We start from the raw sequence: 27,987 nt of genomic DNA, 5'->3' as shown, positions 1-27,987 counted from the left end.
GGGAGTTCAGAGGATCTTCCTGGAGCTCTTGGCCAGCTTAAAAGCAACGCACACAATATGGTGTTTATCTCACTGGATATTTGGTTCCAGCAGCAACTGCAGTGGAATTGAAACCCGCTCCGAGAGGATGTCCAGGTGGCTTACTTTGGAGTCGATTGGTCCCACCAACTCAAGGGGAGAAGTCGTCCTTGCTGGGTTTCTCTAGTCGAGATGAATTGGGAGCTTCAGCACAGGAGCAGGGCTTCACCAGGCAAACCAACAGTCCAGGAGTTGTAGCAGGCGTCCTCTTCAAGTTCTTCTTGGGATTCCTTTGTCCAGTGGTCGACTCTGCCTTTCAAGCCAAAAAGCCTTGCCTTTTATGCAGGTTTCTCCCATTCATTCCAGCCTAGCTGTCAGTCACCCACTAGGGTGGCTGTCCTTGCCGGACAGCCAGCCGGCCAATCACCTAAGAGTGCTTTCTTGTCTCCTAGGAGACTAAGCACATGAGTTTCGGGCACCTCCCTTGCTTCCTGCTCCCGCCAGCCACACTGGAGCCAGAGAAGGGCTTCACTTGTGAATCCCGCCAAAGGCAAAAAGAACAAGGGGACCAACCCTGGTTTGGCGCGCAGAGTAAATCTCAAGAAGGACCTCTCCGCATAGAAATCGTGAAAAAAAGAAAACCAGGGCCATTTTGACACACATGGCACCCTTTGGTGCTTTACTGCTGCTGTGAACGAAGCTTACGGTAAATGCCACCACAGTAGTTAAAGGTAAACCACTGGCACCAGCCATTCATCGAGGAAAGTGTTGCATAAAATTGTTACATGAGAAGATAGACAAAGGAGATACTAAGGGTCTCACTCCTTGCAAAAAATTAAAGTCCTAGAGTCCAGCAAAAGAGCTGGCAGTCTCTAAGGTAGAGAAAAATTAGCACATTTCTGAGAATACGCCCTACCAAGTACATATTGGGTTTGGACTAAATAAAAAAACATCAGGCAGCTCATCCTTAAACTGAGGGTGCTCCAGGTCAATTTTTCTTTTTAACGGCACTGGACTTTGGCAAGGACATCTTTGGTGCACAAACAGTGATGCAATGCACACCGTGGCCTCTGCACAGTGATGGAGTACCAACAATGAAGGGCAGGTTAAATGGTACTTCGGGCAAGATAGGAACTCCACTGTTATGCTCCCACTACGACGGTCCAAGCCTAGAGTACATAAAAATCCTACTTTTTAGACGGCCTAGAAGCAACAAAAGGACAAGATCAGAAAAAGAATATAGCCTGTGTGGCATACCTTTTCATGCTATGTAATAGATTGAGGTGGTGAATGCAAGGATTGCCTGGCCCTACTACAGTAGCCATTTGCAATTTCTAAGTGGCAGAGGTGCGCCGTACAAATCCCACTTTTGAAATGAACTTTGACCCAGAGCGCAAAATGTAGAAACCTACACTGTTGGAAGCTTGTGTGATCTTGGTAACAGTGCCCACATGTAGGTGTTTAATAATAGAGGCACGTTTGAGCAGCCATGAAGGAATCCTCAAGTGGTGTTCTTTACAGTGTGGGTGAGTACCCCTCTTTGGACCCACTCACTGCCTGCGGCTAAAGAGGGAAAAACATCCAGACAGGTACGTGCTGACAGGCTCCATGCCAATCAAAGAGGAATAAGAGGTGGGCGATGGAAAGAAAATAAAGTATCATTTACCAATTTGCTTTCAGTGCAGAAAGAGCCACATCAGAGCAAATCCAGGGCTTGCTATAATTAGGAACAGAGCAACAAGCAGTTTATATACACAAACTCATTTCCAAGAGCCCACGTCAAGGGATGCAGGGGGCCTCAGAAACCTATCCATCTTAGATTTGCAGTCACGCAAAACCTTTGCACAATAAACCGTTTTATTTGACCAAGAAAGAAGTAGTTAGATCAATAATTCTAACCGCATCTGAAGCCATGGTTTTCGCGAAAGAGTGGGCTGCTCCATGGGCCATGCTTGGCCATCAGACTCTGGTGCTTATTAGGATAACAATCAATTTATTTATACAGCACCAGTCTAATAGTAATATTTCCAGCATGTCCTCCTTTTAAAATGGGCAAAGTGAATGTTACTACTTGAAAAGTGCAACTTGCTTTTCATCACAAGCAAACTTCTGGATGCTATGTCTGAATATTACAAAACTTACATGAGGGTACGCACGGGAAGATAACCGAATGGTTAAACTGCTATCTCGGCACACACAAGGCTGTATTCATGCAGACTTCAACATACAGACCCCCTTCTCCCCACCACGATTCTCCATCTCAGAACACACGGGGCTGCAAATATACAAACCCAAGCCTACAGACCACCCACCCTCCCGCCCCCCAACCCCATTCTTGCATCTCGGCACACGATTGCCAACATACAGAGGCTGAAAACATACAGCTCTTGGAAAATGAAATCGACCAATACAGTCAGAGCTGTCTCCCACTGTAACTTCTTTATGTGCTTCTAACTCTGAGGCAAATGGAAGGTGGGGCTTGTTATGGCACATTAGTGAATAGCCCTCATGCCGCACTTGGGTGTGAGGGATGGTGGACCCAGTACCACCCCAGTCCTGTACCAGCCAGCAGATCTTCTGGAGGTTCGGACTGGCCTATAGGGCAATTCCCGAACCAAAAACACAAAAGTCTAGTGTGGACCTGTTTATTTGGACAAGATGGGCACTCTTTTTGCCCATGCGGGCCAGTTTAAGATACTTCACCATGTGGCTAGTAGTTCTGACCAGTGTTACTAAATAAATATTCTTTAAAATGCACAATTTGCCTCACATTTTATCAATTCACCACTCACTTTTAACGAAGTCCATATCGGATGTGGATTGTCTGTATAAAACTCATCTCCAGCAAACCTTTAAATGTGCCTGTTAAAAATACACCCCCATCTTGGCAACAGCCGTACACAATTGCATTTTTGGTTTGCCCTTTCTAGTCTTGTACACAAATTGCGTTGCTGGGTGTGGGCCTCTCCCACTATACAGGACTCTCAAAGCTAGCTGTGTTAGCCTTGTAAACAAATTGCATTGTTAGGTTACTGTTTCCAGTCTTGTACACAAATTGCATTGTTGGGGTCGGCCTCTCTCCCACTGTGCAGGACTCTCAAAGGTAGCTGTGTTTTAGCCTTGTACACAAATTGCATTGTTAGGTTACTGTTTCCAGTCTTGTACACAAATTGCATTGTTGGGGTCGGCCTCTCTCCCACTGTGCAGGACTCTCAAAGGTAGCTGTGTTTTAGCCTTGTACACAGATTGTATTGTTGCGTTACTGTTTCCGGTCTTGTACACAAATTGCATTGTTGGGGTCGGCCTCTCTCCCACTATACAGGACTCTCAAATCTAGCTGTGCCCTATTTCAAATTGCATTGTTGATTTCAGGCCGCTCCCACTATACAGGATACTCCTATGTGACGGACCAATTCACATCTAGAGAGCATCACTGTGGAGTGAGACGGGAATCGCTGGCTGATTATTGTGGAGTGATACTGTGATTAGGGGCTCGCACCTCATAAGATGACACGTTGACTGTCAGTTGCACCCATTAGGACAATTCTGTAGTTACTAACTATATCCTTCCTTATACACATAGTCGGCTCACTGCAGTGAACCTCGTCCACGGAGACGCACATTAAGAACAGCCACCGAAAATACCCAACAAACCGCCCCACCTTACCCAAGACAGCGACTGAACAAGCCAGTAATACCAGCTGACAAGACCATCTACAGACAAAGCACAGACTTGTAGAGGACACCACCCTACACCCAGTACTACACCACAAGACAGCCGGACAAAAGCAAAAATCAACTTGGTATCAACAAACCAAATAAATACCAAAACTCTCAAGCTCAAAATGCTCTGCAAACTACCTGGACTGAGGGAAAGAAAGAGCAGAAAGAACAAACACACCTGAACACCTCCGAAGACTCTGAACAAATTCCCACAGACGGGAATGACAACAAATCAATGTAGAGAGAAGAGGGAAATCACTCTACTAAACTCCCCTTGCGAACAACCTGTCACCATGACGAACCAACCCAACGCGCAAATCAACAGCAGACAACCAAACGCAACCATGCAGAAGAAAGGACAACGCTAGAAATAACAAAAACATAATCGACGCAATAACACATTACATCACCAAAACAAGAGGAACTTCCACTCGCGGATCACAACTTTTTGAAGAGTAACTTGATGAAAACAAAAACTCAAGACTGAACCTCGAAGAACTTTTCGACAACACAGACCCACCGGTACCAATACCTCAACCAGAGATCGAACCAGAGATCGACCTGGAAGGAAACCTTGACACCGATCAGAAGACAACCCAAACCAAACTACCTTTAAACTCCAGTGCAACATAATAAATGCAAGATCCATGTCAAAACATTCCAGATCTTTCACTGTCTCTATGGCAACGGCATTGACCTCCTATTCATCATGGAAACATGGCTGAACGACGACTACAAAATCACACTCCAAAGCTACCTCCCAACCAACTTCAAATGCCTTCAAGTAAACAGGAAAAATAAAAAAAAGAGGAGGCCTCGCAATAGCATTCGAAGGACACCTGAAAATAAAAACAAACCTCAACATCAACTCTGAAACCATGGTCATACACCTAGCAGCAAATTCAAAAACCAACATCACATTCATCCTGGTGTACAGGCCACCGGCATACGATGCAACCTTCGTCGATAACTTCATAGAAGCCATCACCAACATAGCCATCGAGCACGAACATCTAATTATCCTGGGGGACTTCAACATCTGGTTTGAAGAAAGACACACCAACTCCCAAAACTCACTGATTGGACCACTTTCAACCATGAAACTACAACAGCTGGTCAAAGGGGCAACACAATCGGCAGGGCACACCCTCGATGCAATCTTCGCCACGGTAAAACTCATCACCACGGCAAAACTCATCACCACGGCACCAGCCATACAAATACTATGGAGCGACCATCTCATCCCATTTGTGATCAGACTACCAACTCCAGTCCGCATCCAGCCCCCCAAACTCACAAGGACCACAAAAAGAAACTGGAAAACAGTCAAAGCAAGCAACCTATTCGAACTGGAGATAACCAAAACCTCAATTACAGAAATGGAGCTGGCTGACCTAGACGGGAAAGCTGTGCTACTGCACAAATGGATTGCTGATACAATTCTAAACATAGCCCCGGAAAAACCATTCACCCCCTCAAAAAAAGGGCAATGGCAAAATGGTTCACCCCACTACTAAGCACCATGAAAAAGGACAACAAGAAGATGCAGCTGGAATGGAGGAAAGAATACAACCTAGACAAGAAAATACTGTTCTACAAACAAATAGTGCATACAAGAAGGAAATGCAAAAAGTGAGGAGAAGGCATTATGATGACAATCGCCAATGTCACCAACACACAAAAAGAAATGTTCATCATTAAAGAAATGAGAAACCCACCCGACTGCGACAACACTCAAACCGCCTCAGAGAAACTTTGCAGACCACTTCAAGAACAAAATCAACGACGTCCGACAAATCATACAAAACAGACCAACCAACCATAACATTCAATCAGCCGGACCTAACACAGAGCCACAGCACAAACTCCAAAACCTTCCAGAAATATCAGCAGAGGCATTCGTCTTGCTGGTAAAACACGGCAAGAAAGCAGGATCACCCATGGATCCCTGCCCCCCTGACATCTACAAATCAATCCTCGCACAAGGAACACCACCAGAATACTACAGAAACCTCCTAAATCTCTCACTAGCAACAGAAACTGTACCAAGAACCTTCAAATCAGCATATATCAAACCACTTTAAAAAAATACAAGTGGTGACGTAGAAGACAAATTACAAACATTCCCTACTCAGCAAAACTCCTGGAAACTTACGTATACAAATTAACCCAAGAACATGTAGAAAAACACCAACTGCTAGACCAAGCACAAGTCTGTTTCAGAGCCGTAAGAGGAACAGGAACCGCACTATCCATCTGGGACGGCCTAAAAACAAATGCAGACTCCAACACAACCTCAGCCCTGATTCTCCTCGACCTCTACGCAGCCTTCGACAGTTAGCCATGACACCCTGAACAAAAGACTAGAAGACATTGGCATTACGGACATGGCACTAATCTCGATTAAATCATTCCTAGCAGACCGAACAGAAACCGTATGGATAAAACACTTCAAATCCACCCTACGAGTTAACAACTGTGGAGTACCACAAGGCACCTCACTAACACCTCTGTACTTCAACATCTACCAGACTCCAGTAATCTGAATCTTCAAAAAATACAAAATTACATGCTACAACTATGGAGATGACACTCAAATCATCTGCAAAATCGGAGACACTCAAGCCGATCACTCAAACCCAATCGAGTTTCTAAAATAAGTCTTTAACTGGATGAACGCCAACAACTTGAAAATCAACCCAGGAAAGACGGAAATCATGATTATCTCTTGTTTTTTGTAGACCACCACCTACATTCCATGGCCAGTAGAAATGGGAACCACACCAACACCATCTAAGGTAGTAAAAAATCGGAGTCCTGATGGACAACAACCTAACCTTAGTCACAAATAAATGCAATAATCAAGAAATGCTTCTTCCTCCTTCACATGACAAGAAGAAGCTTACCTTTCCTCTCCTTCACCCACAAAACGCTCACAATTGTCGCCCACATGTCATGAATCGACTATGCAAACAGCCTCTATCTCAGGATGCCACTATAATTCCTGAAGATACTACAACAGATCCAAAATACAGCAACCAGACCCTTCCTCAAACTATCCAGAACAGACCACATCACTCCAGCACTAAACTCTGCATTGGCTCCCAGTCAAACATTGCATCACCTTCAAAACAATGTGCATAACACACAGGGCAATCAGCAGACAGGGAGCTGAATTACTACAAAAGAAAATAACAATCTACAAGCCAATGAGACTCCTCAGATCAAGCAACGAAATCCGCCTGGAACAAAAACCATATCTTAAGTAAAAACTTGGAGGCTCCTCCTTAACCCACTTAGCTGCAAAAACCTGGAACATCATCCCGAAAGATACGACACACCAAAGACCACCTACAATTCAGAGAACTACTAAAGACCTGGCTCTTCAACATCACAGATTCAAATTGAAAAGCTAAACAATCAAACGGGAAACACAAAGAACAGCATGACAGAATTTGGGATGAGACTGACATCTAGAACCGACTTCAGGAAACTCCTACTACAACAAGAGATGTTATGTTGTATAGGACACAAGCGACGCCCACGAGGACAGAATTGGCATCCCTACCCTACTCCAGCCAACTACCCCACCCGCTCCATAATTCCCAGCAGGTATCCAGCTTGAATAGAGTTGTGTGAATGTTTGCACTTGCCACACTTGAACGAAGTTGTGTAGACCGGATGAAGTTGTGAAAGATGGCAGGTGCCTCCCCTGGACGTAATTGCAAGCGTTGGCATGTGCCACGTTTCAAAGGGGCTGGGAGCGGTAGCCTGTATGAGCAACAGAATAAGATGATGAATGCCGACCTCTGCCACATATGGACTGAGTAGCCTTGGGTTGCCGATACCACGCACCGACTGGATTGGGAATGCTCTCTGGGCCAGATTTGAAGGGATGCACAAATGCCTGCCTGCCCCGCATACAGACAGGTTTGACGTAGGTGGCCGGGGCCAAACTTGGGCAAGATTATGAATGTGAGTGGACGCCAAGTATGAAAAGGACTGCGAATGTCGGACGGTCCCGGATCTGGACGGAGACACAACAGGCTCGCGCACCCCACCTGGAGAGAATATGGAAGCTTCCAGACAGCAATGCCAATTAACCAATCCACTAACAATTTCACCCCTCTGCATACACCTCTCCAAACTAACCAACCACCACCACAAGCCTACAACACAACAATCCGCACAAACTTCACTACACTGCAACAACAAAACACATAGACTCGCACAACAGCACACAACTACCGACCGGAAAACACCCCAAGCCCAGCCAACTGAGTTACCGGGCTGAGACCGCCAACAGCACATCACTGCTCTCTTGCACTTTTCCAGCTTATCCCCACTAACTCACCCCCTCCCCTTTTTCAGAGCCGCCAAAGCGCCAGGGGACGCTCTGGTGGTAATAGTGCGCAGTACAAATATCCTTCAACATTAACAGTATTGCTAACTTTCAAAAATTCACATGCAACCTGCAACCCTCCCACCGACCCCTCTTATGGTTCTTCTTGGCCCATACTGCCACGACATGTGTGTTTGCCAAATCTGAAGATGCCCTCCATTGGTGGATCTAAGGGAGACCAGTTAAATTGGCTGTAGGAAATATGGCCCAGATTGACTTTTAGTGACAAGCAGTTTAAAAATGTTAAGGTAAACTAATTTAACGTTACCAAGGATTCCCAGCCTGACGATGAGGAATATTCAAACCGCATGGTTATCTATGAAGGATACCAATGCTGGTGGAACCAGAGTTACAAGTAAGTGACTTATTCCTTCTAGAGAAGTAATTCTGATCTCTACAGGATCCGCTCAGGCTCTCCACCCACCTCACCCTCCTTGCCAGAGAATAGGCTAAGATCCTGCACCATATCCCAGCTTCTATGCCCTTAGCTTGATTCTTGAGCAGCTGCAATCTGTTCTTCTGATTAATGTCTGGTGTTAACTCATGCCAGCTCAGCATTGCGCATATCTCTGCAATGGAGATGATTCTGGATTAGGTGATGGCATTGTCCCATCATAAACAGACTACACCAGTTGCTATCCTGTGAAATTGTATTTGATGTGGTTGGGATTGCAACGGTCATGACTAAAGCTGTATGTGACAACTATAAAAAAAAAAGCGATGACGGCCATACTTTAGAGAAACATTTCTCAGGATTATTTAGAAGACTCCTACTTTCCATAGAATAGCAACTAGATTCGTTTTATTTTTCACCCAGATCACCCATATAGGGCCGACATTGTGCATGTGATGAAAACCACTTTCATGGTCCCAATTGCATCACCGAAGAGCGGGCTAGTACAAACTCTTTTGAGTTAAAGATCCCTGGATGCGATTCTTCAATGTCGAGGTAGTTCTCAGAACCCACCCAACATTAATTCCTAATGTCCCACCTGAAGTAGATCTTTAGCCTGCAGGCATTTTTGAGTAAGCCGTCTAACCAGAGGAGAACACTTTGCACACACCAAACTCAAGAGCCCTTTGAAACTGCATAGGCTAACTGTCTTTGGAGGATAGCTCAGGGGCAACGTGCTCGCCTTGGAATTAAGACTACACAGAGCAACGCAGGTTCGATCCCTGGATCTGCGCATCGAAACCTCTGGGTATTAAGCATCTTATAAATATCATATCAACTGATGTAATTCCGAAAGCTAGGCAGGGCGTTGGTGGCGTTCAGTCAGTCCAGCAAGGACCATTCTGCTACCAAGGCCAGGTATCACTTGCTGGATAACTGTTCATTAGCTTTTGCTATTTTTTTGCAAACTGATCAACCAATGTAACTTCATAGTTCAAGGGGTCCCCTGGAGAGCTGGAGCCACACAGGCTCCTCTCTGAACACCCATGACGGCCTTTTTGACATTCTGTGACTTGGAGACACCAGCCCCTTTTACTAAATAGTCCTGAAAGTGTCTTGTTTCAGGCATGAAACACGTTTCGACTGTTGGAATCTGAAGTAATGTCTAGACTTTCTCTATTTGTTGCATTTGTAATAACTGCAAATCTGTACCAGGATGGCAGATTCCCCTATGAATTGCACGCTCGCTACTATTGAAAAGAATTGTCTGGTTCCACCAGCCCCAACCAACTTGTTATGCAGGCTGTCATGCTTGCTACTAATCCTATTTCTTAGTCTGCTGGACAACTACTTGCATTAGCTGCGGCTATTTTAGTGTGCTGTGATTATCATTTCAAACTGGATGGTACTGATGAAACGTTGTTACACTTAATGGTACAAAGGGCTGCACAGCTACCACTGCAATGCACATGGGAGTCTCTCCTAGTCATCTGACAGATTTGCATATGGATAATGTGTTGCATATTCAGGTAGCATGTGCCCTAAATAACGACAATAGTGGACTTGTTATGCTTTACGTGCCTTTTCCTTGAGGTGATACATAGTAGAAGCCTCTTCCTCCCTACCCGAATTTCTGTATTTTGAATCTCTGTAAAGCATGTCAAACTATATAAAGGATCAAATGCTGGAGAAGATGTGGCTCTTTTACCTCGAACTCTAGTTGTCCAGGTTTGGTCTCTTCTACTTGAATACAAGCTGCCTTCTCCCCTGCATCACTGCATCATTGTTGCACTTGTGCTGCACGAATCTGAAGGTCTTCAAAGGCAGAGCGCACAAACTTCTCCCTCATCTGATGGGACAGAATGAGTGCATGCCTTTTTTTCTAGCTTTTAGTTTGTATTTGTGCTTGGGATTCCCAGCTGTCGGTGTGGGTAGTATTTAAAGCATGCATCCCTGACTGATACAATGCTGATAAATTATAGTTGCAGGCCAGTAATTCTTCAAAATGCTTACTTGTTTAAATGTTACAATGTCCATACTGTGCCAAGACTTCCCAAAGGAGAGACCGGCTAGGACTCTGATTTTCGGGCAGGTAATATCAGCACTTGTATTCATTTAGTTCTTTCTTTTTTCAGGCTGTGTGCTGTACAGACCATATACATTGCTGTCCCAATGGCTATACCTGTGATGTAGAGAAGGAAACCTGCGACCAGGGTGAACAGTCTATACCCTGGCTCACCAAGATAGCATCTATCGTAGAAGTGACTGCAAAGCGCAGCAAAGATGTGCAATGTGATGACACTTCCAGCTGTGAGGATGGCAATACATGCTGTAAAACATCTTCAGGTGGTTGGGCATGCTGCCCCCTACCGAATGTGAGTAAACTGATTTATTTCAATAAACCCAAGAGATCAAATGTCTTATTTCAGTGCAGTTCCACTTGTCTGGTGGGTAGAAGTGCCTTAAAAATGGAGTATTTGCCCCAAGATTTGTAGTTTGCTCCGAGTCCTACCAGCTGGTTTGTCCCAGTTCACCCCCCCTCGCCCATCCCCATCACCAAATGTTATGTGGGTGTGATGAATCCAATGGAGTCGTCAGATTTCCCGGCGATAACCTCCTCTCATGTGGTCAGGGAACGGCAGCTGCTACCTGATCCTCACCCAGGGTGCGGCTATATGAGGGAGGATCACATGGCAGGAGACAGCCTCTGGGGAGTTAGCATGGCTTTCTTGGCTGAGACATGGTATCCCCCATTTGCCCATGAAGAAACTTCTCCATGATGGGATCCTGCATGGATTCACATGCTCATGAATATTACCCGTCGTAAAGCTGGGAATCCGCAGTAAAAGAGAAGTTTCACCTTAAACTATGTTTCTCCTCTAAATCAATACCGGTCCTCTGAGTCATACTGCCCCATCCAATGACCGCCCTCTATCTAAACTCCACCCATGGCAGCCATCTTCAGATTTTTACCACACACTTCAGTGTTGCGAGTCCTCACGTTGGCGCACTGAATTTGTTCGTGCATTTTCAAATTTTAAATCGAAATGTAATTATTTTGACACATTTTTGCTTAATTGTATTTGACAAATAACAGCTACCAACAGCAGGTATCCACTGCCGCCGAAGATCTTCATCCACCGTCAGATCGTTTGTCAAAGTTTTGAAAAGGCCCGGTCTTTGCACCCTGTCCGAGTAGCAGGAGCCTCTTCAAACTCTGCGCAAAGTGTGGATTAAGGAACGTATTCGTGTAAGATCGGCATCTTAAATGTTTATGTTGTCTGCATTCGGACCACGATGAGGGATGCGAGGTGTGCCATGGTTTCTCACAGAAAACCAAGAAGGATCGCTACAGCAGGCTGGCAGCGTGGCTCAAATCGAGCAAGGCCCGTGACTGCCTCCGTACAGAGTCATGCCTCACCCAGAACTGTCCGGTCCGAGGAGCAAACTCCCTCCGGGAGGAGGTCGCGATCCATTGAGGACGCTCCGCCTGAAGGCAACAAACATCAGTCAGCATGTTCAGGCTAAGGAGCTATATGGCGTTTGACGGTAAGAACCTCTTCGGCAAGGCCATTGACAAGTCCATAAAGACCGAAACGGAGATGGCACTCTCCCTGGGAACCCTGCAACAATGTCAGCTGTCTTCCTTTTCGTTGGTCCAGAGGAAAGACGGGCAGATCATCCAATATATACGATCCATACAAACAGCCTTCACTTCACACTCCTGCATTCAAGAAGCATACAGGGCTAGCTCTGAAGGCATCGGAGGACAGCGTTGGTGCTGCCTACAGGGTAGGGACCCGACTCCCAAGCACGCCTTGACCGACTGACCTCGGGCCCCCACTTATGCACTCCAGTGGGGGGGGGCCGGCTAGCGAAGTTCATCAACGCATAGATCACCACGGACAGATGGGTGCTGGACACTCTGACAGGGGCACACCTTGGAGTTCCAGTGCAGGTGTCCTCCTATTCCACCGGTGCCACAGCAAGAACACAGCACATGGCTTCTGCGAGAGGTGCTTGCCATGTCACAGAAGGGGGTGATGGAACCTGTCACCCAGTGCCTCTGGGGCTCTGGAGTATATTCCAGATACTTTCTGGCTCAAAAGAAAACGGGGGGGGGGGGGGGGGATTGGAACTCTATCCTGGATCTGCGTCGACTCAAGTACTTAGTCCCCAAAATTCTGCATGGTCACATTAAAACACGTGCTTGGCCAGCTGGAGGAAGGGGATTTTCTGGCGTTGTTGGATCTGGAGGATCCCCATTCATAAAAACAGCAAGTTGCTATGATTCGTGGATCAGGGACAACACTTCCAGTTAAAGACTCTGCCCTTCGGCCTGAAATCGGCCCAAGGGTCTTTACAAAGTGCCTGGCCCCGGTTACTGGGCATCCACGTATACCCTTACCTGGACGATTGGCTTGTGTGACCCTGCTCACATGCGCTGGCGAGCGAGCACACATTGAGGACTGTACATCTGCTGACGGAGCAGGGGTTCTCCATAACCTATAGAAAGTCCTGCTTAACGCCATCTCAGAACACGCCGTTTCTGGCTTCTTGGCTCAACACAGTAACGGATTTGTCGTCCCCCTCGGAAGAGAGGGTATTGGCCATACAGAGGAAAGTACAGTGTATGTCATTGAAGCAGATGGCAGCGGTGCGGGCAATCAGGTCACTGCTAGGCATGATATCCTCCATCAGTCTTGTCCGCCTCTGCAGCCTTCAGATGAGGCCTCTCCAGGAGTTACTGGATGCGAGTTGGATGCAAGTATCGGGGAACTTTGCAGCCAAGATCTCCCTCAACAAGGAATTCCGTCCCACCTTGCTAGGAGACCGTCACCACAGACACCTCTCGACTTCAGGCTGTATTCTGGCCCGCAAGTCTTTTCTGCTGTCGTTTAAGGGCAAGGTGGTGAAGATTTTCAAACCACACCACCACTGTGTTCTACATCCAGAAACAAGGAGGGACCTGCTTGCCGGCACTCCAAGCAGAACCTGTGGCGCTGGGCCATTCGTAAAGACCTGTTCCTCATCCTGTTTTACCTGGCGGGTGTCAAACACCATTGTGGACTTGCTCAGCAGGGAGCTGCATGCTTGCCACGAGTGGGAACTTCGCCAGGACCAGGTGGATCTTCTGTTTGACAAATGGGACCAACCCCAGATCAATCTCTGCACGATGGTGGCAAACTCCAGTGCCAGAGGTTTGCCAGCATGGTTCCCTTAGCTGAGGAGTATGGGGGATGCGTTCTTGTTCCTGTGGGAGGGTCGGTTCCTGCATGCTTTTCCTACGTTTCCTCTCATACGTGTGATCAGTACACTCTGAGTGCCACTGCAGTATAATACTCTTCGCCCCAGCGTGGTCGCGACATATCTGGTATCCGGACCTGCTGTCTGGCAGTGGGCCCCATCCATCAGGCTGCCACTGTTCCGGACCTTCTCACCAGAGAAGGGGGGTGATTCTGCACCACGACCCGGAATCTCTGAACCTGAGGGTATGGTTCGTACAGCCCTAGAGTTTGGAGGGTATGCTTTACCCACTGAACGTAAAGACTTCCTGGCCAGAGCCTCAACGATTAAGTTCTACGGCCATAAATGGAACGCTTCTCTGTGTGATGCCGGACTTGGAAGATTAGCTCTGTTACAGCCCTGCAACTTCTACCATACTTGCTTTCCTTGGCCAGAGCGGGGCTATCTCACGTCTCTATCAAGGTGCATCCTGCCACCATATCCAGGTACACCATGTCTCTGTGTAGACCTTTGCTGTGGTCACACACTCGTCAAGGAGTTCCTCAAGGGGCTCTTCAGGACCTTTCTGCCGGTGAAGGCTCCTTTGTCGGCTTGGGACCTCAATGTAGTGCTAACTAAGCTCATGGGAGCTCCTTTTGATCCTATGCATCAGCTCCTGCTCAAATCTCTCTCGTGGAAGACGGCCTTCCTCCTGTTTATCACCTCGGCCAGGCGGGTCAGGGAGCTCGAGGACCTGTCCTGCAAGCAGCCTTACTAGTCTTTACACGCTTCAAGGGTGATACTGCATGCACACCCCACCTTTATGCCAAAGGTATCGTCAGAATTCCACCTCAATGAACCCTTGGTGTGACCTGTCTTTTTCCCAAATCTCATTACCAGCAGAAAGGGCCTGGCATTGACTGGACGTTGCTCGTGCCATGAATTTTACGTGGCACACACAAAGAACTTTCTGAAGACTTCCCAGTTGTACAACTTTGTACTTGTAAATCAAGGAAAAGGCCTTGTCGAAGGCCTTGATCGCCAGATGGCTCTCTGGCTGCATCATGCACTGTCCTCGTCTGGCTAGCAGGCCGCTGCCAGGCCGGCCGTGAGCCCATTCCAACAGAGCCATTACAGCGATGACTGCATTTCTCTCTTGGGTACCCCTGCTCGACATCTGCAGGGCTGCTATGTGGAGGTCAATGCACACTATCGTGTGGTGGGGCGAGCAAGAATGAAAGAACAATGCAGAGCAAAGGGAGCCTCAAACTCAATGAGCATTCTAGTTCCTGGAATTCACCTATGCACGCACATTTTATGCTCGAAGGCAAACTCAGGAGGGCTGCTGTTTCAGAGAAGGCGTTGTACCTCTGTGAGGCTTGTGGAGCTTGGAAGCACAAACCGGTGGTGTGGAGCTGAGAATGCTGTGAGAAGGGGATGCATCTAGAAACGCCAGGAGCCAGCGAACACAATGGAGCGTTCTACCTAACGTTGAGACTGTTTTTCTGAAGTCCAACTAAGGGCCTAGTAAAACCATTCAACTGAGGCAGTACAGGACTCCACTCTTAGTATAAGGCTATACCACCGAAGTATAGGGTAGCATAGACGGATCAGCCAGGCTTGTTTTAGGAGGGGGAGCGGGCTGTAGAATCAGTACAATGAAATTGTAATATACATATGGTCCAAAGAAACACAAACACTATGCGTTGTAAAAATAAATGGTTTATTTAAATACAAGTAGGCCCAGATAAAGTCTTGGGGGAAATAAATACCATCACATTATATATAACCACAATTATAAAAACGCAACACTATGAGTGAAGGTGCACAGACCAAAGCATATAATCTAATGTGGAATACCTAACCGTAGTTCTAGGGAAGTCAAAACCAATAGTTACTTTAGTATTACTTGCAGTAATACAGGCTAGTAGACCCAAGCAGATGGACTGTGACGCTCAGCAAGAAATCGCATAGTAATTCAACTGGAGAATATACTTTTCTGAGCTAGTGGGACACTTATTCCAGGACTAGTAAAAACCTAGAACTCTGATTCAGGATAACTGTTATTCTAGCAGAGTTGGACCTTGGGATGTAATATACAATTACACATACTTTTCAGCACAGTGAAACAGTCTAAGATCAGTTAAGAACTTATTACACGATTTCTGGATGGCTCAAGGCAGACCAAGGTTAGCTACACCTAAAAATGTTTTAAGAATGCCACACAATTCTAGGCAGGTACAACCTAATGTTGTAATATACCGTTAGTTTGCTTTTCAGAACGGTTCAACACAGATTAAGGTAAGCAATAACTCTTCTACTTGTTTTCGGATGGCACACAGCTAACGCAAGGTAAGTTAAACCTATATACTTTTGTAAGGAGCTACTGGCAACCTAAAAGGTAAGTATGACCTAGGCAGACTTATTCTGGACCATGTGAGAAACCAGAAGGTTGTCTCTCCCACTAGTCCCTGGGAATCTCCCTCTCTCAGGTGGCCAGGGCACAGCCATCACCTTTGGATCCAGACCCTGGGGGTGGACCGGTGCAGGATCACCCGGATGAGGGGTCTTCTGGGAGTGGGACACCGGATGGCGAGACATGGTATCCCTTCCCTTGTAACACCTTTACCCCCATCCTACCAGGTAGGATATGTGGGAACTTTACCCCCCCCCTCACCCCTGTCCCTTCTCTAACACTTACACACTGACAGCCTGCTCTTGGAGAAAATACTCACACCGAGCAGTGTACCCGACATGTCCCGCTACTATGGTCAGGCAATTACTGACAATCGCTCACACCGGACTTCTATTATACTTCTCCCCACGGATAAAAGGCAGAGCACACTGAGCGAGGAAAAACACACGAAGGAACAGCAGTTGAGTCGGCAGCTGAACGAGGGGTGAAAGATGGGAAACCAAGAAGGGTTTGTAAGGAGGGGAAATGCCCTGGACCTTTTTGGCAAGAAACGGTTACTTTCCAGAAACCTTCAAAGCAGAAAGTAGAAGGCCAGGAAACCAGACTGAAGTCTCCTACATTGTGTGTCTGAGATACCGAAGGTGGTCCTGCGTAACCAACCAAGGTGGGAAGGAGTGGCAGCCACCGTGGTATCGTCCTTGGCTCCAAGAACAAAGAAACATTAGAGAGATCAACACAGCCGGTAAGTTGGGGAGACTGATGCAAGACCGGTCTGTGTTGAAGTCAAGGTTGCAAGCGGCAACATTGTATAACGAGCGCTGGAATGAACATTGTTAAACGTGTGATGAAAGACGCAAGTAAAACTAAACTGCTGATGAATGTTTGAACTTGAGAAGGAAAGATACAATACCATTAACAGAGTGGGCTGGCATTGTGAGTGTGCTCAATCGAAGGTCTCTAAGGTATGCCGCCAAAAGAAATGAAAGACAAAAGATTGAGAATATTGTATGAAGAGAATCGAAGTGCTCCTGCGACGGTTCAAGCAAAACCCATCGCACATTCCAAAGTCTTTGATTTTGATATCGAGAGGATCTGTGGTCCGAGCCCGAACGAGGGAGACTGCGAGTAAACATTGTGGTACAAAGGGGCCCAAGTCTGAAGCAGGGAGACCCATGATAAATATTGGCAGCGAGAACTTGTTCATGTGAAGATCCTAATAGAAATTAAACTTAGATATTTGTATTTTACGAAAGGCCCTCTGCAGTAAGACTGTTATTGGAAAGAGACTTTGGCAGAAGGCCCAGATGTCTATGCTTTGAACTGTCCTCTTGGCAGAGAAACCAGAGTTTGTGCGAAGCTCAAATGTGCTGCCTTACCCCGTGCTGAAAACAGGTGGGTTTTGGGGGGGTGGGTAGGGAAGGGAAGCCAACTGCTCAACTGTCCTGACATATTATTTCTTGAACACTTTTCTTTGTTGCATACATTGCCACACTCCCTTTTGTATTTAGAAGTAAGGATTGGCAATAGGTTTATTAGTGTAGGCCCTTTTATTTTGATAGACTCGACTAGGACTGAGATATTATTTGATGGTCGTAGCTTGCTCCCATCCTTTGATTTAGGTTAGATAGGCTTTCAACCAACCCATTGAAGTTCAATAAAAAAACCTTCGAAATTGAGATCACTTGTGTCCGTCTTCACTGTTTGATACCATGCCTTCCTTACAACAGGCTAACAGCCACTCAGGGGAAGTAAGACCCAATTGGGGACAATCATAAAATTATCCTTACAGCAATAATGAAGTGAAACCAGCAGCGTTACTTTTGGGAATAGGGATCCCAATTCACAGGTGAGTAAGTTAACCTTCTATCTACTTTGTGTTAGAATGGCGAGACAGTTTCTAAGGAAATTAAGACTTTGAGAATATTTACTTAAGAAGGCATATAGCTTATTCAAGGTAAGTAATTCTTATATATACTTTTCAGAATGGCAGAAGATATCTAAGTTAAGTAATAACTTTTTACTCTATTCACTGAGAGTTTAAAGTTACCAACTGGCTCTTTTACAGGTAAGTACACTTGCCAACACTTGTTCTACTTTTCAAGGCAGACCCTCTAAATTATCTAGCCCTTCCCAATTCTACAGGTCGTCTGTGGCAGAAGATGGACCCTAGTGGTCTAGGAGCCAGCGGCAGGCAGGGAGAGATGGGGCTCAGTTGCAGGCAAAGTCGGAGTTCTTGAGGAAGACTGGGCAAACAAGTAAGTAGTTAACTTTGAAAGTTAGTTAGGGTCCAAGGACTTCAGAGAAGATACCATAGGAGGATTCCAACAGTGGGCCTGGGTGAACTGGATGAGAGACCTCCCAATCACAGTAGCACCCCAAGGATACACAGGAATCACAAGCGACTGAAGCTAAGTAAATACCCCAGCCAACATAGTACCTCAGCACAGAAGAAGTGTTGCAGCAGGAACACTTCAGGATATGCAGCCAAAAATCTGCTTGATGCCTTTGTCTAGAAGACCGAAAATAAGACTTTGGAAGGACTTTTGCAGCAGGCATCACGGAAGAAGACTCAAAGCACGATTTACCTCGTGACTGGATGTGGCTCTGTGGATTTGGAACCTTTTTCAGGAGCACAGAAGACCAATATCACCAGTCTGATTCTCATCGTTTGCACGGTACAGCACTCTGATGAGAGGATCGGGCACGACTGAGGAACAACTATCCGTAACGAGGCAATTGGACCCGATTGAGTTGCATTTGGCTGAATCTGAAGTACCATTTGCAGACTTTTTTTTGGAAAGAGGACCGTGCCAAGAACACAGGCACATTGTCCCAAGTTGTGGTTTCGTGGGGGAACAAGGATCCATCGAACAAAATGGACTGACGCCAACATCTGAATCATTTGCGCAGAGTAATAAGTGCAGCGACCTGGGCATACCCTACCAGAACAGACAGCATACAGAACCCTTGCTATTGATTTGTCCTGTAGAAGGTTGCTACACTGAGGAGACCCTAAAAGTGATTTTTAGAACAACCGAAACACGTGTAGACCTCTGGAATCTGTGAAAGTTATCCCTACACAGATGGGTGTACTGAGCAAGAGATCTGCACCCAGTAGAATTATAACAACGTAGTGCTCATATCTAGCCATAAAGGGTTAGATTGAGAAGAGAGCGGGCATGAATGGAATGTAGAATGAGGGAGCATGAATGATAGTGCACTGTGATAGGTGAGCCTGGTCTTTGAAATTGTGTATTCGGAATATATTGATTTTTCTTTTGAACAACAATATTGATATCTAAAATTGAAAAAACTAAAAATTATTTTTTGTATAATATGTACTGTTTTTATAGGTTTATAAAATGTGTATGACACAATAAATCTGATTTTATTTGGTTCAATTTATTGAATTACTGGTCGATATTTGTTAAAAAGACCACATTTCCACTGAAGAGGACACCCCTCTCCCCGATTAGCCCAATTTATTTTGTTTCACAGTAAACTGCCCTTTGTTCCTATGCCTTTGGCGGGCTTCAGGGCAGAAGACTGCCTCTGGCGCCAGAGTGTCTGGGGTGGGCAGGAAGTGAGGGAGGTACCCGATCCCTGTGCTTGGTCTCCTAGGAGACCCAAATGCACTCTTGTGTAATTGGCTGGCTGACTGTCTGGCAAGGACAGCCACCCTGCTGGGTGAGTGGCAGCTAGGCTGGAATGAATGGGAGGAAACTGGATAAAAGGTGAGTTTCTTGGCTTGAAAGACAGTCGACCACTGGTTCGAAAGAACCGAAGACGAGCTGGAAGAGGACGGCTGCTGCAACTCCTGGACCGTTATTTGCACGGTGAAGCCCTGCTGCAGGTCCGAATCCCCAAGTTCTTCTCGACAGAAGCCTTTAAAGGACGACTTCTCCCTTTGAGTTGGTGGGACCAATCAACTCGTAAGCCACCTGGATACCATTCTCAGAGCTGGTTGTGTTTTCCTCAAGAGTGCTGCAGGAAACCGAATAGCCAGGGAGAAGGACACCAGTTTGTGTGCTTGACTACAGCTACCGGAATCGTAGATTTGCCTTTGCCAGCTTTTTTGACAAGTCCTAGTGCAGCGCAAGAGTCACCTGACATCCTCCCTCTTGTCCCCAAGACTGAGGCTCAGGAACAGCGAGATCTGCAGGAACTGCCAGGAACAGACTTCCTCAGCTGCATCTTTTTCTTCATTGTAAGGTACTGTGAAAACCCGACCGAGAGAACTTCTCACTGCGAAAGTGCTTGAAACTTTGGCAACTTGCAGGCCTAGTCGGCTTGTGACCCAACATGTGAATCTTTTTTACAAGCTACTTCTGAGAACTTTGGCAAAGACATTTCTGTTTAACTTCAGAACTGCTTTATCCTATACAAGACTTTAGCACATTGACTTTGGCCTAACCTATTGCATTGAATCAACTCCTCTGGGGAACTCAAACTATTTGCACTGTTTAAGAGTAACTGTAATATCCGTTTTATTAACTTATGCCATTTTGCTCCTACTTCAAATGCTCTGAATGCCTTTTTGCTCCTCCTTCAGAGTAGTTTAAATGCCTCAGAACCTGAAAATTTGAAGTACTGAAGTATATTTTTGTGCGATATAGATTGCCTCCTTCTAGTGAATGTTTTCTAACTGACTGTAATAAATTTAGTGTTTAACCAACAAACCTTGAGTATAAGAGTATTTGAATACTTGTAATTATAGACCTCTGTGTAACATCCTTACAGCTCACATTCCCTCTTGAGATAAGCGTCACTGCTCAGTAACGCTACCACAAAACTGGGTAGTACAAACTTATACCAAAGGTTGGTTTTGCTTACACCTGTAGTCCTAGTTGTGTGCAGTGGTCCCAAAGTGTACTGCATACAAACCTTGCCTAACAACTGCAAAGGTACCAAGAAAGATTTAGAATTGTTGGCTAAACAAGAAGGATCTTTTGAAATGGGTGGAAACCTTAAGGCTGAGAAACACCCTTGTAAATAACAGTATTCATGTGGACCAAGAAAGACACAACTGCTAGACCTTGTTTATTTCTTTTAATAAAGACTTTTGAAAAAATAAAGGTTAAAGACCTCACCCTTTTCACCTTATAGGTTGATTTATGGTGCAAGGATCAGAATATAACGTTAAGACAAAAGGACAGTTTTGATTTTGACATCCTGCTAGACAGGAACCTTGTTAGGGAGAATTCTAAGAAGTGTGCTCATTCCTCTCTACCTTAGAGACCCCCAGCAACTTTGTTGGATTTTAGGACTTTTTTTTCACCTGGAGCAAGCGAGATCCTTTTTTTCCCACTCTCTCGTATGTTCTTTTTTTTTTTTTGTGGAGTCTGACAAACTCCATAGACAACATATTTACATTGTGACACACAGCACCTTCAGTGCAGCGACACAGGGAAGTCTTTCATATTTCCCAAAGGTTTAAATACCTTCTCTCGGATAAACTACTGTTTCCAAGAGTAGTGAAGTGAAATTGACTTTATTTACATTGTAACTTTCTAGACCCAGCACACACTCTTAAAATGGGGTGCTGGAGGGGTTACTTAGTATCCCCTTTATCTAGTTTCTCATGTAACAATTTTGTTAGCCTTTCTACGATGAATGGCTGGTGGCAGTGGTTTACTTAACTACAGTGGTGCCTTACTGTGGGCTGCGTTCGCAGCTGCAGTAAAGCACCCTTGGGTGCCCATTTTGTCAAAATGGCCCCAGTCGTCTTTTTTCGCCATTTCTTTGTGGAATGGTCCTTCTTGAGATTTACTCTGCGCGCCAAACCAGGTCGGGTTCGTTTTTGTCTTTGGGATTCACGAATGAAGCCCGTCTCTGGCTCCAGTATGTCTGGCAGGGGCAGGAAGTGAGGGAGGTGCTCGACTCCCTGTGCTTAATCCCCTTGGTTACAGGAATGCACCCAAAGGTGATTGGCCAGCTGGCTGTCCGGCAAGGACAGCTTCGCTGCTGTGTGACTGACCGCCATTCTGGCATGAATGGGAGAAACATGTATAAAAGGCAAGGCTTTTTGGCTTGGAAGGCAGAGTCGACCACTGGATGAAGGAATCCGAAGAACTTGGAAGAGACGCCTGCTGCAACTCCTGGACCATTGATTTGCCCAGTGAAGCCCTGCTGCTGTGCTGAAGCTCTGAATTCACCTTGACTAGAGAAGCCCTGCAAGGACGACTTCTCCCCTTGAGTTGGTGGGACCAAACCACTACAAAGTGAACTCCTCTGGACATCCTCTCAGCTGGCTGTACTTCCTCGCTGCTGCAGGAACCGAAGTGCCAGGGAGAGGAACACCAGATTGGAGTGCATCACTTAAGTCGGAGCCGAGCTGCTGGAAGATCCTCCAGGCTTTATTAGTAAGCAGGACTGACCAATCCTGAGCAACCTCAGAATGCTGGATCCCAGATGTGAGGAAAGTCCAAAGTGGTATCCTAGAGTCCCCAGTGGTGCGATTTGCTGAGAAGTCAGGGGTTGAAACCACGAAGTGCAGCTGAATAGAAGTTTGTCCTTTTTCTGTCACTGACGTCCCGTTGTGTTGCAGGTGTTCCCAGAAGTCCTCCCTCTTGTTCCCATGACTTGGGCACGGGAACAGGATCTGCAGAAGCACACAGGAACAGAAGCCAGCTGGAACCATTTCTTCTAACCAAAGGTACTGTACAGTCTAAGAATTTACCTCTTGTCTTGTAGCCATACTTGTTCTCAATTGGGACTGGTCTTGGTTGCCCCTGTGGAGTTGCTTGCGTCTTCTACTTCTCACAAGCCTAATCGGCATGTGGCAATACATTGATTCTTCTTTTTCTACAGACTTCTAAAACGTTATGCAAGACTTGTACTACCTACCAGAAGTGCTTCAGCTTGCCTAGTCTTTTGTCCAATTGACTTTGGCCGGGCCCTGGCTCCTTGAATGACTCATCTCCGCTGTGTTTTTACCTTTCTTCCAGGAAAGAGTTCACTTGCTCTGCATTGGGGGGTTCAAACCTGCTTCAGAATATTTGTGTAATCTCTTGTTTTATTCTAATAACCATTTTCTTTGACAAACTCCTGTATTGCTCTAAATGCAACAGTGATATATTAATGTCCACGGTCTACTAGCTATTTAAGTCACCTGAAGGTGTAGGGAATGTCTTGTGGGCCATCCCAAATAGGTATTTGCTGATTTAGAGAAATTAAGAGTGTGTATTTGAGTGTATTTGTGTGTTGCTATTATGTTGCCCCTTCTGAAGGAAGGCTTATTCAAACTGACTGTTAAATAAATTTATAATTGTTTAACCAAGAAACCTTGTGTGTAAGAGTTTATTTGAACACTTGTCACTGTGAATCTCTGTAACTCCCCTACTGCTCACATTGACCCCTCTTGAGATCAGCTTGGCTGTTCAATTATGCTACCAACCTGTGTAGTACAGACCTATACCAAAGGTTGGGTTCCTTTGCCAGGAGGTAACGTTTGTTGTAGTGCACCCAAAGAGTACTAGTCCAAATCTTGCCTAACAAAACTCCTCTTGGAGCAGGGTCAAAAGTCTTTAACCATAAACATGCCAAACTTGTGTCCGGCTTTCATTCTTGATTCCTCACAGTGGGTCAGCAGGGAATTGCTCGAGTCCCATTGTTGGGTAAGATTGTCTTTTTGCTGCTTCCTTCCCATAGACTTTCATGGGATTCCCTTTCTGTTTTGTTTAGACCCCTGAGCTGGAGGCAAATAAAGCCTTCTCCTTTACTTCCCTTTTCCTTCTTATTCTTACAGGGAATCTGATCAGTCCATAAGACTTTTCTTAGTGTAAGACTATGGATTTCTTGTATTTTTACAATTGCACACATCCACTTAGTGACGTGCAGTTAGGATACTTTGTTTCTTTCCCTTTCTGTAATTACTTTTTGGTTAGATTAACAATGGGCCTAGGATGAGCGCGTGACAGTGGATATTTTTCTACCGTGTTTTTGTGATTTTTCTTGTACACCTTTGCATTTACTGGAAATGATTACTGAAGAGCTCCCTAAGGTGGCTGTGCCATGAGAATGTTGCTTATCCTTTGCCCATATTGTTTTCTGGCTGCTTTCCTGCCTTCTTGGGTCTGGAATTGCCATCTATGTAAAGCCTTTTCATTGGCTGAGGTGGTTTGCATGTGAAACTGGATATGGGAGGCTGGGAGTGTCTGGTCCCAGTACACATCCAGGTGCTTGAATGTCTGTTGCTTGGCAGATGTGGCCAGTGACTATCCATGGTTGGACAGCCACGGCCAGTTTGAATGATGCAGGTCCTTGTCATTGGGCGATCTCACTCCCCAAGTCTTGGATAAAAGGGCTCCTGCAGCCATTCAACATAGCACAGTTTGAGCCAAGAATTCTACGAAGAAGAGCAGCCTGCTGACGATCGAGGACTCCTGCCGCTGACCAGCATCGACTCCTGTGAACCCTGCTCCTTTGTCTTGATCGCAAGAAGGCTTTCGTCGGTGCTTAAATTCCTGGACCGGTGGGAACAACCAGTCCCGACCCCCAGCTCGAAGATCCCTGCCTCCTTAGCCATCAGAAGTGTTCTGGACCAACCAGTGGAGTGACCAGCTCCCTCCAGGGCTTCCTCGCTGCAGCCTGTCTCCATTCTGTGCATCCCTGGAATTTGGGGGATTTTCAACGTGTGCAACAAGATGCCTGCTCCTGCGTTTTCAGCAATCTTGCCTCAGTAGCTATGATGGCCTGCTCCTTTTGTTCACTGAAAATCGCCTATTGCCATCTGATCGTGGTGACTCCTGTAGAACCTAGTCTTCATTGTTCCATGTTGGTGTCCTGGGGTGGTCTTCTCCTCTGAAGTCCACTTTTCTTCATTTGGGTGTTCTGCTGGAAGATGTCAAACAGATTCCAAAGCACTGTGACCAATCGAAACAAAATCCTGCATTTGAATGTGACCTCAGCCCCTGAAAACCCTGTGCCTCCCTCGGCTGGACCAAGCACAGAAGAATGCCCCACTTGAATCTGTAACCCCTGCAGTGGTCTCTGCATAATGAGTTGGTGGGGTTTGGGGGGGGGGGTAGTGTCAGGGGGATAGGAGGTACCCGTCTGCCCCCTCACCCCTGTTCTCCCTAGGGTTACATGGTTTTAAAGTCTTGTCCTTAAATCACACTTCCTTAACTTTGGTTGGTGGGGGCCTGGTCAAAGATGCCTTCTTAGGCCTAACCTAGTTTCCATGATTGAATGAGTTTACTTAACTGAACTTTATCTTTTTTACTCTTTTAATCGTTACCACTGGCATGACCGATCTCTTAATAAACGAACCTGTGAAGTATACACTTTGGAACTGAAGACATTTGGGCAGAAGGGCCCGAACATCTTGGGGTTGGATTTTATACGAGATACGGAAACTGTTCATGGTTAATCTAAAGTCTTTCCTAATTCTTATACGCGAGTACATGCCTGTGTTGCACTATGTATATAATCTTATCTGTTTTGATAGTGCTGGTGTGACAGTATTGAACTAGATGTTTTCTTTTATAGGGTTTCTTTTAAAGGCCTAATCATTGTATATTTTTGTACTTGCCTGTCTAGCTGGAATTATTGGTGTGATAAATTAACTAATTGTAGCCCTAGACTACGCTCACTCTGCCTGAGTATAAGCCTCTCCGCTCTGCTACCTTTCATTGACTGGGTTGGCTAGACACCAGTGTCTTCCTGGTCAGCATAATAGGTCGGCCTCCCAAGATTCACCCCCAGGGTTGATTTTGGCAATCCATCTTAACACCTACCATGTTTCATGGCCTTCTCCACTGGCTTCCAGTGTTGTTCCTGATCAAACTTGATCTGTCACTTGTGCCATAAACCAATGTTTTGTATTGCACCTTCCACAATCTCCCAGGGAAGTTCCTGCATGACTTGGTTTATGTTAACCATAGACATGGGTGTTTTTGAGTACAGAATGCTCATGCCTGCGAACTTCGAACTTTGCAGTTCTGGAAGGGCCAACACTCTATTCCCACTGGCTTGCCACCATTAATTAGAGTATTTATAGATTTTGTTATGAAGTTGGGACAAGATTTTTACTGCAATTATGAAATGATGTAGGCTTTCTGAAGGGCAATTTGCTTTCCTCAATAAGTTAATTTAGGAAATGGAGGCGCAGAAACTCATGCCTTTCACCAAGGAGACTTAGTGGAGCGGTTTCATGCATACACATTTGTGCTATATTATTTGGAAGATGCTCGGCTAGGTCTGTGCAGTGTGGGGGTAAGGGATTGGTTGTTTGCTTTCTGTGACTTCTATTGTGCGACTTCCCAATCCCAGAATGCACAGAAAATCGAAGACTGGGTCTGGATGACCATTTTCCAAATGTTTAGCGATAGTAGGAAAATGGCCCTTAGTGCCTTCGTCATAGGTAGAGAACAGAATATTCCATGGGCAGCCACTCATACTCTTAGGTCCCGTCCCTTTTCCTCCATACTGTATGGGCATCCCTTCCAAGGGACGGGAGACGAAACCTTTTTCACCAGAAAAAAACACCTTCCCCTTTAAATTTCGAGGGGCTGGCCCAGGGAGCATGCGCTCCCCTGACTCCACCCTCCGGTGCCACACCTCAGTCCCCTTTTCCGGGTCGACGGGAACGGGCCGAATTCACCAGCCCTCCGGGGGTTTGGCTTCAGCCATGTAATATCACGCGTGGATACTTCTTTGTCTTTTGTGGCGCATGGCGACTTCTACAGGGTTCAGCAGGTGTCCATCCTGCAACGGGATTCTTCCCAACTTCAGACCCCCACGCCCTCTGCCTACGTTGCCTTGGCTCAGACCACGGTTGGCAGTCATGTTCGGCGTGTGATTCGCGGTCCTCGAAGGCGCTGAAGAACAGACTCGCCATTTGGAGGATCTCCACAACGTTGTGAAGCATCAAACCAGGCCCAAGGTACAGACAATATTTTCCAGCGCACCCCGCAAGGGAGACTCCTTCCCAGGTCCTCTCCTGCACGGGAGGGACCGGCCAGGTCCTTCTACTGGCACATGCCCCGAGGCTGCTACAGCTACCAGCCTTCGGGTCGAGGGGTCCTTGGATCCTCCCGGGCACAGTGTCGGGACCGGCAGGTTCTTGAACTGGGTGTACACCCGAGGGGCTATGCCTTAATACCGGCAATACGTCCGAGGCGCTGCGCCCTAAAACCGGCCAGAAGTCTGAGGGGGCGCCTAAATGCAGCTCTACTGACCCCCGGGTCGAGGGTCTTACACCTACCAGGCTGAGGCCCGGGGAGCAGGGTAGGCCTCGTGATCCACACACAAGAGTCTTGGACGAGGCCGGGCCCAGCGGGCTGAGCAACAAGTCGCAGGCACGTGGCAGGCAGCTTGACAAAATGGCCGCCGTGCCAGAAAGGGGCACCTGTCCGCCATTCTACGAATTCGGCGAAGGAGTGTCAAGGTGGGGACTGGCCTTAACCAGGTACTTGGCCTACAGTCTACCCTTCATTTGCACAGCGCAGCTTTCCTTTATGGACAGGGTACTGTCACGATGCCTGCCCCAGACATCCGGAACAGGTCCATCTGTCCAGGGAACAGGCACCCAAGAAGACACAGGAATTCCCAAAACCCCGCTTGGGGGCTATATGGGTTCAGTCCTGGCGCCATAGGCGCCAGGCTCCTATTGGCAACTTTAAACTATGCAGGTAATCCTGCAAAGAACTCATGTACAGGCCGTCATGAGGCCATGAAGGGAACTATTTTGCTGCTTGGGTGTGGTACTGGAACTTCTTACATGGGAACTACTTTTTTGATGCTATTTAGACCACGCCCGAAGAGCAGCACACGCTTTGTGTTATTCTGCATCTTGGCAGTGTAACG

General features: G+C 46.4%; 1 protein-coding gene across 4 annotated transcripts in view; it reads left to right on the top strand.

The window, feature by feature from the left end:
- The window catches only part of GRN (granulin precursor), a 906,558-nt gene that overhangs the window by 685,821 nt on the left and 192,750 nt on the right, over positions 1 to 27,987 (top strand). For all 4 annotated transcript variants that reach the window (XM_069634286.1, XM_069634284.1, XM_069634287.1 and 1 more), the window contains exon 14: positions 10,673 to 10,912. In XM_069634286.1, the coding sequence (XP_069490387.1) occupies positions 10,673 to 10,912 (240 nt within the window). The remainder of the gene's footprint in view (positions 1 to 10,672; positions 10,913 to 27,987) is intronic.

This window comes from Ambystoma mexicanum, chromosome 13, assembly GCF_040938575.1.
Source record: "Ambystoma mexicanum isolate Mex_15411 chromosome 13, UKY_AmexF1_1, whole genome shotgun sequence".
NCBI classification, from domain to species: Eukaryota; Metazoa; Chordata; class Amphibia; order Caudata; family Ambystomatidae; genus Ambystoma; species Ambystoma mexicanum.
Note: the sequence above shows the minus strand (reverse complement) of the source record. Positions and strands in the feature narration are given on the sequence as shown.